At 51.8% G+C, this 14127-nt stretch overlaps 1 protein-coding gene across 1 annotated transcript; it reads right to left on the bottom strand.

Annotated features, from left to right (window-relative positions):
- Positions 1–245: 245 nt before the first annotated feature.
- SIX1 (SIX homeobox 1) lies at positions 246–5123 on the bottom strand. The gene is made up of 2 exons (XM_025919623.2): positions 4230–5123; positions 246–2180 (listed from the first exon to the last, which is right to left on the bottom strand). Exons 1-2 carry the CDS (start codon positions 4787–4789, stop codon positions 1886–1888), a joined length of 855 nt encoding a protein of 284 aa, XP_025775408.1. The 5' UTR covers positions 4790–5123; the 3' UTR covers positions 246–1885.
- Between the last annotated feature and the right edge of the window lie 9004 nt (positions 5124–14127).

Raw genomic sequence — 14127 nt, 5'->3', positions numbered from 1 at the left:
CATTAAAAAAAAAAAAAAAACCTCATAATAAGAAGGCCTAAAATTCTACCACCACCACCCCTCATACACACAACTCAGTCTCCTAGATCAGGACAGGAAAGACAGGAAAGAGTAAGAAAGAAATGAATATATTAATAGTGACACGGATGGGGAAAAAATCAAAATTATGAAAGTGTCATGTCAGAAAATAAATAGACTCTCTCTGGGGAGCAATATTTTTACAAAGCACAAGCAAGCCAATCCTGTTATCCTGAGTAGAATTTTAATAAATAATGCCATTTGTTTCACTAATTTTAAAAGCTAAATACAAAGATACATCATTTTTGCCCCAGGCAAAAATAATATGGAGCCTACACGATTACTGGGATTTTTCTGGACACTATCTCACAGCAGTGCAAAGAGCCCCTGTCCTGTTGGTCTGCTTTCTATTTATACAGGTTAATTCACAATGTTGTTATCCATGTTCGAGTCCCCCCCACCTTTTTTTTTCCCAAGCAGATATATTATTTTACTTTCACAGTTTTGTCATAAACTCATTAATACAAAAGAGCTGAGTTAACATATGGACGCTGTGGAGAAGAGCTAGTGGTAAACAAAACTGCATATCTAAATAATAAAAAAATAAATAAATACCCTAGAGCTAACTTCACTCTTTTTCTATCACATAATCAACTCAGTCACCACTCTTGGTTCAGGTGGTGGCCTTCAAAGTACCCTGCAATTCATAACCATCATTAAGTAAGAAAGCAAGAAAACTTAAAAAAAAAAAAAATAGGGCCCAATGACAGCAATACACAACTCACCTTTCAGAAACAGAATCGTACTCCTGGTGTTCTACTAAGTTTTAATTTAGACTGGTTTAGGTACAATAGAAAAGAAACCTGAAAACACATGCTGTTTTAGTAACAAATACCAGGTTGCCAGATTTGTCGCATATTTTTGCAGGCTAGAAACTAGGAACAAGAGAAACCCTTAACAGGAGTAGGCTACAGATATGAAAGCTTCAAGGGCATGAGAAGTAATGGCATTCAGGAAAGTGTTTTTGTTTTTTTTTTTCACATTGGTACATTTTTAAAGTTTGCCATTAAAAAAACCCAAGAAAACAAACAACAACCAAAAACCCCACTAAATTTGACAAAAATAGTTGTAGCACTAATGGCCACTGCTATTTCTAACTGCCTTACACAGAGAGCATTAAGACATTTAGGCACTTAGTTTTCCCCCTAATACTGTTCTTTCGTTTTAATCTACATAAAAGTGTTTAACACTAAATAATGAAAAATGTAAACTTAATTTTTTCCCCATCAAAAAAAAGTTATAAGATCATATTTTTCCTATTCACCTTAAGAATGCAAACATTTTCCTCCTGGCTGGAGGCTTTTATTTTCACTATTTTGACTTCTGTCTCTCTCTCTTCATTTCCTTTTCCTCTTCCCAAATGATTTTGCCATAAATAAATTAAAAGGAAATAAGTAAAATTCAGTTGATTTGTAATTCCCATTCACTGAAAAGAAAGAAAGAAAGAAAGAAAGAAAGAAAGAAAGAAAGAAAGAAAGAAAGAAAGAAAGAAAGAAAGGCTACTGAAGCTGGCACATGAATTGCCCAGAACCAAGACTGGGTGAGTGGGTGCTTTTGTTTGTTTGGGTTTTTTTTTTTTTTTTTTTTTTCCTGATCTCTGCACTGGGATGGGAAATGCAAGAGTTGGAGAGAAGAAGGTAACTAACTACGCTTGAGATCGCTGTTGGTTTTGAGTTTTAAAAAGATATTTGTGAAAGTCCACCATTCCTTTATGCGCAGAGAACCCCAGAAACAAGCTGCAAAAATGTTCCTGATTTCTATTTACAAGTGTCCCTAGTCACTGCTTCCAGGCCCAGTACCTCCCCACTTAAGACCCCAAGTCCACCAGACTGGAGGTGAGAGGGCCCAGCAGGGAGTCCTGGAGCTGATGCTGGTGGGCTTGCAGGCCGTGGCTGGGCTGTGAGGCCGTTAAGCCAGGGAGAGAATAGTTTGAGCTCCTGGCGTGGCCCATATTGCCCTGCAGCAGAAGTACCGAGTTCTGGTCTGGACTTTGGGGAGGTGAGAATTCTTCTTCTGAGCTGGACATGAGCGGCTTGCCCCCTTCCAGAGGAGAGAGTTGATTCTGCTTGTTGGAGGAGGAGTTATTGTTTTCGGTGTTCTCCCTGAGAAATAGAGGACAACACCATATGGTTAAAAAACAAAAAAAAAAGTAGGTTAAAAAAAGTGTGAGTGGAGGGAGGGGACCTGGCAGGAGAAGAGAGCCATTGTGCAATCAGTCATATACCCAAATGGAGGAGCTGTGCCCTCCCACCCATCCCCAAGGGTCCTGGGGTGAGTAAGGAGGCAAAGGAGACTGGAGAAATGGGAAACTACTGGCAGAGCTTGTGGGGAGCCACGTCCTTTCCTCTTCCAGATTTTAGAAAGCTAGATCAGCAGGACTTATTTGAAACACAAAAATTATTTTCAAAATTGTGTTCAAGCAGTTATTTTCAAATACCTATCAACTGGCATCACGCTTTGGAGTAATTAAGTTTGAAAATCGTCCAACAAATGGTCGTTGGTGATAAAGAAAATGATCAGAGGACAAACAGAGCCCAACGCACAGATGTTTGGGGTGAATCAAGTCAATTGTCCTGTTCCCATCTGAGGAAACAATTAAACGTCGAGTTTCCCTGCCCCTGCCCGGAGGTTGTGGTTTCAGAGGCACAGGACAGGTCATGGGAAGTGGTGTCCAGAGCGGCCCAGTGACCTGAGTAAACACAGGGAGCGCAGCCAGTCTCTCCGATTTCATCAGGGAGTGGGCCCTCGGGCCTGACTTATAGGAGGGACCTTTTGTAACTAAAGTCTAACTGGAACCAACTGTCCCCGTCCCCGCGTTAGTCGCTCAGTCCTTGGTCCCTCACAGCTCCCTCTGAACCCCCTCCCGGACATCCACAACCGTGCACCGTTTCCCAGCAGAGGAAACTTCGAGGCCCCGCGCAGCCCGAGACCGGGTGCGGCGTGCCTGGGCGTCGGTCCGGATGCTGGGTGCTGGTAAACTTCACGGTTTCGGAGCCCCGGCCGCTTCCGCCTTCAGGGTGCTGGCCCATCCTCCTCGGCCCCAGCGCTCCCCCTTTCTCTCCCCTGCCCTGTCCCTCTCCCAGGACAGCCGCCGCGGCTCAAAGTATCCAGGCTCCGTGCTTTTCCACCCGGAGGGGGAACGCAGAGGCGACATCTGCGGCCCCCAGGCTCTCAAGCGAACAAAGGAAACCCAGCCCTACCAGGCGCTCAGGTTTCCCCAAAACTCCTCGGCTTCCCGGAGCGCGCTCGCCGCCGCCGCCGCCGCCGCCTCCTCCTTGGGCTCTTCCGAATCTTGTTCGGAAACTCCAACAGCAAACGGATGGAGCCGGGCCAGGTGGCCGGGGGTGTTCGCGCGAGGAGGGCGGAGGCAGAGGCAGGTTAAAATAACATTGCCTTCTGAGCTCCAGAGAGAAGTCTGCCACTGGAGACCCCCTTCCTCAGCCGGGGCGGCGGCGCGGACCGCCAGATGGACCCGCCGCGGCCCGGGACACGCGCGAGGGAGCCCGGAGACGAGCAGTCCTTTCCGGGCTTGGGGCGCCGCGTAATGAGTGCAGCGCCAACTCTTCCAAAGCTCTCCTTTCTGTGGATTTCTTTTGAAAGACTCCTCCCTTTGTACCGCTAGTGCGGAATGAAGCGGCCACCTCTCGCCTAAAAGCCTACCAGGAGAGAGCGAGGAAAGGACGCGGCGGCAGTGGGGGCAGAGCAGATGTCTCAGGCCGGCTCCACACCTCTGGGTAGCAAGAGGAGAAAGGTGCGCGACCCTCGGCCCCCACCGAACCCCTTTCCTCGAGACACCAATCAACACTTCCCTCGTAGTTGATCTAGAAGTTCTCCCTGCACCGCCCCCCCACTCGTCGCCCCAGCCAACCAGGGAGGCACGAAAAACAAACCTAGCGCCAATATTTCCTGACACGCACACCCCAAGAAACCCACGCGCGGGCGCTCAAATCAAATGACTCCCCATCCCTAGCAAGCGATATCAGAGTTCATGAACTTTCGCTGCAGTACCGCGGAGGCCCGGGCGCCGCCCCGCGGACGGGCTCCAGCCGGCGGAGAGGACGCGGTGGCGAGTGCCAGCGGGGGCGAGAAGGGGCGGAGGGGAAAGGAAGGCTTCCCGGGGTCGCCCGAGCAGCGGGAAGCACGCCGCGTACCTTTCCTTGGCCTCGGCGGCCCGGTCTCTTTGCCTCCGGTTCTTAAACCAGTTGCTGACCTGGGTGGTGGTGAGCCCCGTGGCCTCGGCCAGCTCCCGCTTCTCACGAGGCGAGGGGTACGGGTTGTGCGCGTACCACTCCCGCAGCACACCCCGCGACTTCTCCTTGAAGCAGTAGCTGGTCTCCTCGCCGTCCCAGATGGTGCGCGGCAGCGGGAATTTTCGGCGCACCCGATATTTGCCCACCGCGCCCAGGGGCCGGCCGCGCAGCTTCTCGGCCTCCACGTAGTGCGCCTTCAGCCACAGTTGCTGCAGCTTGGGGTGGTTGTGAGGCGAGAATTGGTGGCTCTCCAGGATCTTGTAGAGCTCGCGGAAGTTCCCGCGGTGGAACGCAACCACGGCCTTGGCCTTGAGCACGCTTTCGTTCTTGTGCAGGTGGTCGCAGGCGGGCAGCGACCACAGGAACCTGCCCAGACGCTCCAGGTTCCCGCCTTGCTGCAGAACTTCGCACACGCACGCCACTTGCTCCTGCGTGAAGCCGAACGACGGCAGCATCGACATGGTTGGGGCCTGCCGAGATGCACTGCCCGGGCGCACGCGGCAGGGAGCAGCGCCTTAAAAGCAGGGGGGCGGCAGCCGCAGGGAGGGGGGCGCAGCTGCTCCTAACCCCCTCCCTAGGATTTCCGTAGGCGAAAAAGCTAATCGAAATTTAGGGCTGGGCGGCCGAGGAAGAAGGCGGAGGGGGGCGCGCTGGACACGGAGAGGCCGGCTCACTCCGCAGCCTTTTTGGGCCTCTCTGGCTCCGGCCTCCCGCCGGGTTGATGCTGCTCGTTGCCGGGGAACTTGGTTTCTGTTCTCCCCGCAGCGGCCTTAAAGCGCGCAGCGTCCCCGGCGCGCTGATTGGCTGCGGGCGGCGCCTATCCGGGGCTGGCCAGCCCGCGCGCCGCCGGGCCGGGCAGCGGGGCCGCGCCGCCCCGCGCCGCCCCGCGCGGGGAGGGCGCGGCTGTGGAGCCCGGGACAGGGAGTGGTGGGAGGAGAAGGACCGCGAGAGGTGGGAAGCGGGGTGGGGGGAGGGAGCCGCGCTGCCCAGGGGCGGGGGGGGGGGGCGGGTGTGAGTGGGTGAGCGCGTCAGGACCCTGCAACGTGAGCCCCCTCTCAGTGTCACCTAAGGGCAGCCGCGCACATCTCTGCACAAATCAATGACTCCAGACTTTAATATTCCCCTCCTCTCCCTCTATACCCCCGTCCCTGTCCCTTGCAGACTTGCCCTTTCCCGGTGAGCTCATATTTAATTACCTTAATGTTGGAATGAATAAATAATGGGTTGATGAATAGCTTATGGAACGCGATAAATAATACAAGATCAGAGCAGGGCTCCGGGCTGCAGACTCTGGAAGAGCGGCTTCTCCCCGGCTGACTTCAGCTCTAGGAGCCTAATTCCCTCTACCATTCTTCCTTTGCCCCCACTGCCCTCCAAAGGGCACAAGTATTCCCAGCTGGATAGCGCTTCCCTCGTTTTCAAAAGGCCACGACTATTTGGGACCTTGGGAAGAGCTGTTGACAGCATTGTTGCTGAGCAAATAAAGATTCTGAGGGTTCATTTGTGATTTGGTATCTTAACGTTCTATGGTTTGAGCCGGCAGGCTTCTGGACTCAGTTTCCCCATCTGCGCTGTTGCGTTTTCCGAGGCCACCTCTGCTACTGAGGAATGCCCAGAAGCTTTACTTGCTATTAGCAAAAATGCTTTGGGAACCTCGTACGAAAGGCGCTGGATGGGGTGTAAATTAAATAAAACTGTGTCCGGCTCCAATAGCTGTCTGATTGTAACCTAATCCTTGCCCTGCTCTGAGAGGGACACTGCCCTCAGAGCCAGGACGACAGCGGCTCCAAGAAGATGAAATAAAGAGGTGTGTGTGTGTGTGTGTGTGTGTGTGTGTGTGTGTGTGTGTGTGTGTGTAGATTGCAATGCTGGCCTATTTTACTGCGATAGAATGAGAGATGTCCTGCAATTTCAGCCCCATCATCTGTTATTTTGTGTATATGTGGAGAATGTTTAGTAAAACTGCACAAACAAATAAAGCTGTAATTATCTTAAGCCTCATTTGCACACCTTGTTCCAAAGCAATTATTAAAAAGATTTTGAAAACAATTAGCGTCTCTAAACAAAGATAATCTATTGTCAGTAGCTGAGACTGGCAGGAGATAAGAACAATGCTGGCAGATAAGGAGAGCAGAATGGTAGAAGGAGAGTGACTTTATAACTATACTTATCTCTGATTAGATAAGTTCAAAACAGAATTTTAAGTACACTTCAAAAATGCTTTTGATTTAAATGCACCCTCTTAGTGAATGCGAAGAACAGACTCTAGGCTCTTTAAACTTGCTTGTCTTCTTCAAATATGTTTTGAGTCCACGAGCCAGAGCCCAGCTCCACAGAGCCATTTACATATTGAGACATAAGTGGGAGAAGGAACACTGCGGAAGTTTCCCCCTATATAATGTATATATGGTTTTAAAATAATGTGCCCAGTTCAGTGCACCCTGCAATATATATTTTAAACTCATGAAGCGTTTCACCCTCCTGGCTGTCTCTCCAGAGATTCGGAGTAGAGAGAAGCTGCTTCTCCCCCAAACTCCCACACACAATGCATTTTGCATCCTTAAAAGTCTGCAGTATCCTGTGCAATTAGACGTTGGAAATAGATGCTGATATTTCATTACCTTTAGGGTTATTTTTTAAATGCATTTAATGGGTGCATAGTATTTCAAAAGAGCCCCTACCACATGGTGTGCCCAATGACTTACTTTCTAAACTGGAAGCCTGGCACGCCTGAGCCCAAGCCCATGTGTCTGGTAATTTTCCCTCGCCGTCTTATTTTAGTGCTCATGATGTTTCAGATGAAGCCTTAAGGAGCTGCAGTGTCCTGCCAGAAGGAACGTCTCTGCTTGGAATAGTCCTTATTGACATGGCAGCTGTGTGAAGACCGGAACGGAGGTTTAAACTCCGCTCTAAAAATCAGTTAATACCCTCAAGTCTGGAGCAAGTGCGCAGAATTAAAATGTGTGTGTAGGGGGTGGAGGGTCTGTAAGTACAGCCGCCTGTCTTTAAAGACAAACGGTAAGTTGAGTGTGGGGTGGACTTCATAATTAACAATTTTGTATAAGGAAATGAGGCATAGCTTGGACAAATAAGGGCAGGTATAAATTTACAGGGGAGGATGAGGAGCAGAAAGGCGGCAATTAGACACCAATATGACCACCTTTTTTTCCGCTTCCTCCAGACCTCTCTGCCCATTTCTTTTCATCTTTCTTCAAAAGGAACAAAGACGCGATAGACGTTGGCGACGACTGGGGAGACGACTGTGTGGGTGCCGCGATTGCGGGCACCGGGGTTGATGAGCTGTGGTGCTAGTCCTCAGAGGCCGCGCTCGGGCCAGCCAGCATTTCTCCTTGCGTTTAATCCAATAGATCGCGTAACTAGAAAGGAGAAGTGCTATTCGCTTTGCACCAATGAGCCTACCTGCTATTTCGATCCCATGGTTAGGGAAACCAATTGTTATAAATGTTAATTGTTGGCTCGGATATATAAGGTTTCCCAAAATGGAGCCTTTCAGTGAAAACCACTAAAAGAGGTAAAATGACATGAATTTACAAACCACATAAACCAAATGATCCATTTTAAATCGCACACAGAAAGGTTTGAGTTGTTCTAGTAACTTAAAACCTTTGCTGTCAATGCAAATCACACGAAAAACAGAGATGCGTCGGAGATTTAAAGGGAACGAGCAACTATAGCCTCTGCCCTTGCTGCTTCTCGGCGGCTCCCGAGGGTAACGCGGGTGGCGAGGGGAGCCCGACGCCAGGTTTCGGCGCTTCTGTGCCTCCTCTGTGCAGGTAACCGCCACGCGCGCACAACTGGTTTATGGAAAAGGCCAATGCACTAGTTGCTGGTGGGGTTTCTCGGCGGGATCGATATAAGGCCTCAGCTCAAAAATTTCTGTGTGGACCCCACTTGTTTCTCTTATGGCTTGGAGAGAGATGTACTGGGTCTCCCGGCCCTGCTTTCTCGGAATTCCTTTGCCTTCAAGAACCACAGCGGGGATCCTACTCTACCTACAGATACTTGGAAGGAAAGAGCGTCGAGAGGTGCTTCTTCAGTAAATTAGCGTCGTCGCTCTAGGGCGGTGAGGAGACTCCCCAAATCCTGGCTGAAGTGACAACATTCATCTTTTTTCTCCGCTTGGTCGGAAACTCCGGGTGCCCTCGACCCTTGGGATCCCGGGATCCGACGGCCAGCGCGGCGCCGCGGCGGGAGAAGCCGCCCACCTGCCTCCTGGGGGGACGCTGCTCCCCGCGAGGTCTGAATAGGCCGAGGGCTCAGGCAGGGAGATTTGCGGACCCCGAGAAGAGAAACTCAAAACCAGTCCATTAGTAAATGAGTTTTGTGTTGTCAAGGTTCTTTCCCATCCACTTGCTGTTCTGAAAAATAGATCACGTTTCGTTATCTTTAGTGGGAATCTGCAACGTGACACCGGATCCGCGCGGCCCCCGCCTCTCTGCCTCCCTCCCTTCCAGGCTCGTTCGGCGGGGCCAAGGGGAGCCGGTCGGCCTCCTCGGCTTGTTCCCGAACAATGAAGATTTGTCTGTTCCCCTAATATATTTATATATGTAAGGAGGGAGAGAGTTTTCTCCTGGAAGCGGGAAGCCGCGAGTGGAGCCTCCCGCTTCCTTGGTGAGAAAACCCAGCGCCAGCCCACGACGCCGGGAGACCGCCGCCCCCCGCCCACACCTGGACAAACAGAGCGGGCTTCGAGCCCGGCTTGCTGCTAAAAACCCTGCCGCCCCGCGCGGCTCCTGGAAATACAGGCTCCGCATTGTCCCGGGGTCGGGGAAAGGAAAGAGAGAAAGGCTAGTACTGAGAGACAGCGCTGCGAGGGAAGTCAGATTGGAGGACAGAGCTGGGGTGTGTGCCTGGGGGTTTACCGGCCCCTCTGTGTGCATCCCCCTCCGCCTCTGCTCTCTCTCGGTCTCTCTAACTTATTGTCTCTTTTCGATCTGGAAGAGGAAACTCGTTTATTTTGTGTGCCAACCTGGTCTATCATTTCTCTTTCATTCTCTTTCCTCTGCCCCATCCTCTCTCCCTCTTTTCCTCACTCTCATTCTCCTTGTCTCTTGTTTCTCTCTGTCTCTGTCTCTTTCTGTGTGTGTCTCTCTCTCTCTCTCACACAGACACACACACACACACACACACACACACACACACACACACACCCTTCTGGATCTCTTTCTTTCTCTCTCTCCGGTTCCCCTCCCTTCCGCAAGGCTCGGGGCGCCTGCGCCTGTCTCCTACTGCCGCGGACCTGAGGTTTCACAGACAGAGGGTGCTGGCGCAGGGCGAGTGAACTCTCAAGTCCGGGCAGGGGCGTCGAGCTCAGCCTGCAGACGAGCTACGCTGAGTGGTGGCATGGTCAAAAGGTGGGAGAGCCGGTGGGTAGGGCGGGAGAAGTGGGTTGGCCACCTGGAGGACAGTGGCCGACTTTAGCTCAGTTCTGAGAAGGCTGTGGCTCAGGAGCTCACCAATGTTCACATTTGACCCAGAAGATGCCACTCAACCTCGGATGCCAAACACCTTTGTAGAAAGTGAAGGAGAGTGTTGTAAGAATCCCTTCTTAAGAATTTAGGACATTCTTGTCACTTTCTCTTATTAATATCGACTTAGGGCAAATTTACCAAAAAAAAAAAAAATACCATCCGAGAGTCCTTATCTTCCATGGAATTTCCAATCAACTTTTTTTCTCAACTAATGTACATCCTGAATGCCGCATCTGTCTAAGCTAAGAAGAATTTCCTTTTGGGAGGTGAAAGCCTGCAGCTCCTCCTGTTCAGAGGAAAGTGCTAGTGACGGTAATGCAGGGTGACACTAAATAAACAGTTAGGGTGGACTGGAAAGATGGAGTTAATTATCCAGTGAGCTGCGTTTCAGCCCAGACCATCAGGGGCTGATTTGTTTTGGCTCATAGTCCGAGGAAGGAGACAAACCACTCTCTTCCATACATCTCTTAGGGATCCTGATCGCTGATGTCTCAAACAAAACAAAAACCAAAACCACTACTCAGGTATCACTATTTCAATTAAAATTTGGTTTATTACTCCTCTGCAGACTCTGCAGAAAATGTCCACTCCATTACCACCTAGCCCTGGAGAGAAGACCCAAAGTGACCCAAAATTGCACTCCCTAAATTTTTTTTTTTTTTTGGAGGCCCTTTGGTAGGGAAAGTGGACATCTAGCACCCCCTCCCCATCTCTTCACTTAAATTCTCACAATTTTATGTAACTACATGTTTATAAAAACTAAGACGTGAGCCTGGATTTCACGATGGTTTTCCTCCTCCCCCCCCCCCAAATCAGGCCTCGTGAAATTTTAGATGCAATTAGATTTATTGTTTGCGTGATTCACTGACTATCCGGTTTCTTCAGGTAAGCCTGCACTTATATATAAATCCTAGTAACTTAAAACTTCCCTCTCCCCACTTTACTCTTCTCTCCCTCCCCTCTACCTCCCTCCCACCTCCCTCCCACCTCCCCGCCACATTCTGATATTAATAATCCCCGGCTGCCCCTCTTTCCGGGTCATTACGGTACTGCTGGTCTCTAATCAATCCTAATGCGATGGCAATTGGAGTCCCTGATGACTGCGGCTCGGGTTTCTTGTAATGGCTCTACCACATTTTCCTGGACCTCCTCCTTTAACCTGAGATGCCAGGGGGACGAGTCCCTTCTCGGCTGCTGATTACTTCAAGATGTGGGGGCTGGTTTGAGCAGAAGGAGAAAGAGACACGCTCACAGCGTGGCTACCACTGTGGGCTGAGCCTCTGGGGTGAGCAAGGCGTCTGCGCAACGGGTGCCCTCACCCGAACGCCTTTTGCTACACCCTTTTTTCTTTTCTCCCCATTTTCCAGGTCCAAACTCACCCTCGCGGGCAAAGAGGAAGATTCTTAAAACGCTTTCTCTTTTCTTTTTCCTCGTGCGGAGATGCTTCATGGTCTCTGGGCCTCTACAGTTCTCAAGGGTTCCCAAAATGCAGTGCCTGCCTGGCTCCCAGACTAGGCCTGACCCTCGCTCAGAAGTGAACGCCTCTCCCCATTCTTCAGAGCCAACTCCCCTTCCTGCTGGTTATTTTCTCCCAGTACAATCCCCCCCCCCCAATTTTAGTGTACTTATCCCTAAGAAGAACAGGAGTCTTCCCCATCTTTCTCGCTGACCCTCGACGTCTATTTCCTTCCTCACTCCAGTAGTGCCTGAAACTCTCAACCCGTTCCTGATCCAAAGCTGAGGCCAATCCTGCCAGGAAGGTTCATCGCTCACAACCTTTAACCTCTACAGACAAAGGTCCAATACTTCGTTCTGGCTGGTGCCATTGGGAGAGACAACCGAGAGTGGGGAACCTCCTTCTCCCCTTTCGATAGCTCGCTCGCTTCCCCAACCCTGGTCCAGGCCCCGCAGCTGGGAGATCAGCACGTTCGCGGCATTTGTATTCTTCCATTTCTCAGCCTAAAGCCATTTAGCCGTAACCCGAGCCCAGGATAATTGCCACGTTTCTGCCGCGATACTTCTAAAAACAAGATAATGCTTCTGAATTGCGGAAGAAAGTGCTGTGGACAAATTGGGCGCTGAGCTGCCGAGATGGATCGCTTTGTTAGGGGCGGCCGGTGGTTTGTGACTCAATTAGTGCATTTCTGGGAGCTGCTTGCGCTCTGGAGCCGGGTCAGCAAGAGACCAACTACGCCTGTCTCTCCCGGGCGCAAGAAGAGTTTGGAGGGGGGGTGGGGGCGGTGAAAGTACTTCAGGCCTGTACCGGTCGGTGCAAATCCATGCAATAGGAAATGGTTTTGCATTCCAACACGAATACATTGTTTGGGTTCTAAAGGATCCGGACTTTTACCGACAGAAGCTTGACTGCCTCTGCTTCGGAATGGGCCGCGCGGCGTTTGTCTGAAGCACTAGTGCCCTGAGCTGTGCAGAAAGAAATACTGGGTGGAGTGTGCTGAGAAGGTGCCCACTCACCCATGCCCCTCTGCGCGTCTCGCCCACCCGCCTAGACCTGAATTCTGCCACAATTTTTCCAACATCTGGGCTGTAGCCCTTCAGCAACCCCGCAGGGCGAGGCTTCCAGGCAGCCCGCAGACCGCGAGGGATGCGTTTAGGGCTTGGAACAAGGCTGTAAGAGCTTTCCTTGCCTCTACCCAAGTTCACTTGCCAACCTCCCATCACCCAGCTTGCAGGCCCACGTCCACCTTTGGCGGGCCCGTCTTGGGGTCCGGGCTAAGCGACTCTGCCAGGTGCGCGCGCTTCCAAGTCGCCGCGCACGAGCGCGGAGGAGAGCTCGCAGCCCCGCCCGCTGGCAGGCAATGCCTAGCCTGGGGAGCCAGGCCTCCCTAGCGTCCAGCCGCCCGCGCCAAGAACCCCTCCCGGAGGCCACGCGGGAACACTCGGGCGCTGCGTCTACGCCAGGGACAGCTCCGCCCAGTCCTGCAGCCAGAGGTCGCGTGTTCCCGCCGGGCCATCCCCAGGCCCGGACGTGAGCAGGCCTCGGATCCCGCGGCTGTCTCGGGTTGTTCCCCGCGGCGATTGTTGGGACCCAGAGGCGTAGGGGCGTGAAGTAGGAGGGGACAGGACTGAGGAGCGCAGGGGCAAGAAGCAAGCGCGGGAAGGTCAGCGGAGCAGGGATGGGGTGCAGGCCGGCGGCGGGCGCGGCTGCAGGAGAGAGAGGGCGCTGTCTTCCTGGCAAAGGATCACCGGGCTGGCAGGCAGGAACCGAAACAAAAAAAGAAAAGAAAACCTGCCCGGCTGAGTCGCCGGAGTGAGGGGCGCGCGGCGGGGAGGGGTTAGGGTGGCAGAGCGCATATTCTCGGCCCACCACCCGGGAACCGCCTGGCCTGCCGTGGCCTTGCCAACGCCTAGTAGCCCCCAGCGGGACAGGCAGGAAAGGGAGCCTTCTTGGGTTCTTTTAGCTTTTCCCACAGTTGCCTTCCTTCAGCGCCATCCTTCCTCGGAAAACTGGAGATGTTGGGTAGGGTAGGTCGCGCTTCAATGACGATCGAAGTGTCCCCAGTTTCCCTGGCGCGAGCAGGGAGGGGAGCGAATCCGGACCCCCTTTCTCCGAGCGGAGCTGGCTTTTTCGGTTTCGTGAGTTCCATGGAAGGAAACCGGAAAACCCACCAATCTTCATTTCAACGCGCCGCCGTACCAAGTGGTCTCACGCGGTTTGGCCGCGCCTTGACCAGGAACAACCAAGAGAAGACCCTCTTATTTTACTGTCACTAACTAGACGGGACCCACACGCTCAGAGACCGGAGGGTCCGGAAGACAATTGCTATCAACCATTCCCCACCCAAACCCACAAATCTAAAAACTGGATTTCTGTTAATTCGGGAGAAACTGCTATCCCTCCATTCCAAAAGTACATACTCTGTCATCTACAAAGGCCAATGTGTTCTTGTCTTTCCGTGCTCATAATAAACTAGGCAAAGCAAACCAAAAGGATCCCAAACTGCCTCATCTTCTGTCTCGAAAGGTCTCTCTGTATTACCAGATGTAAAAAGGCCCTCCTGGTTTTTACATAGATAACCAGAAATGAACGTCTCCTTACACGTCTGCCACCAGAGAGTCTCAAGCTCCAGCCGCCATGTGTATCTCTTGGGGAGTAGCGACTCTTCCATTCCATAGCCCTTCCAGCAGAATTTAGGTGGCCCTGTAGTTCCGTCTTCGGCAACAGAGCAATTTCCTAGGAGTAACTGGGTGGGCTGCAATCCGCCTGCCTCTTCACATTGAGAAACGCTTCTCTTGTGGGAACGTCTGTTTCTATTCATCCGATTTTCTAATTTCTTTGATCAGCTTAA

This window comes from Puma concolor, chromosome B3 (genome assembly GCF_028749965.1).
Source record: "Puma concolor isolate L17-30 chromosome B3, mPumCon1.1.hap2, whole genome shotgun sequence".
Taxonomy (NCBI): domain Eukaryota; kingdom Metazoa; phylum Chordata; class Mammalia; order Carnivora; family Felidae; genus Puma; species Puma concolor.
Note: the sequence above shows the minus strand (reverse complement) of the source record. Positions and strands in the feature narration are given on the sequence as shown.

Coding starts and splice junctions, on each gene's coding strand:
- SIX1 (XM_025919623.2), bottom strand. CDS start 4,789: ATGTCGATGCTGCCGTCGTTCGGCTTCACGCAGGAGCAAGTGGCGTGC. Junction 2,181..4,229: donor GCCGCCGAGGCCAAGGAAAG/GTACGCGGCGTG, acceptor TCTATTTCTCAG/GGAGAACACCGAAAACAATA.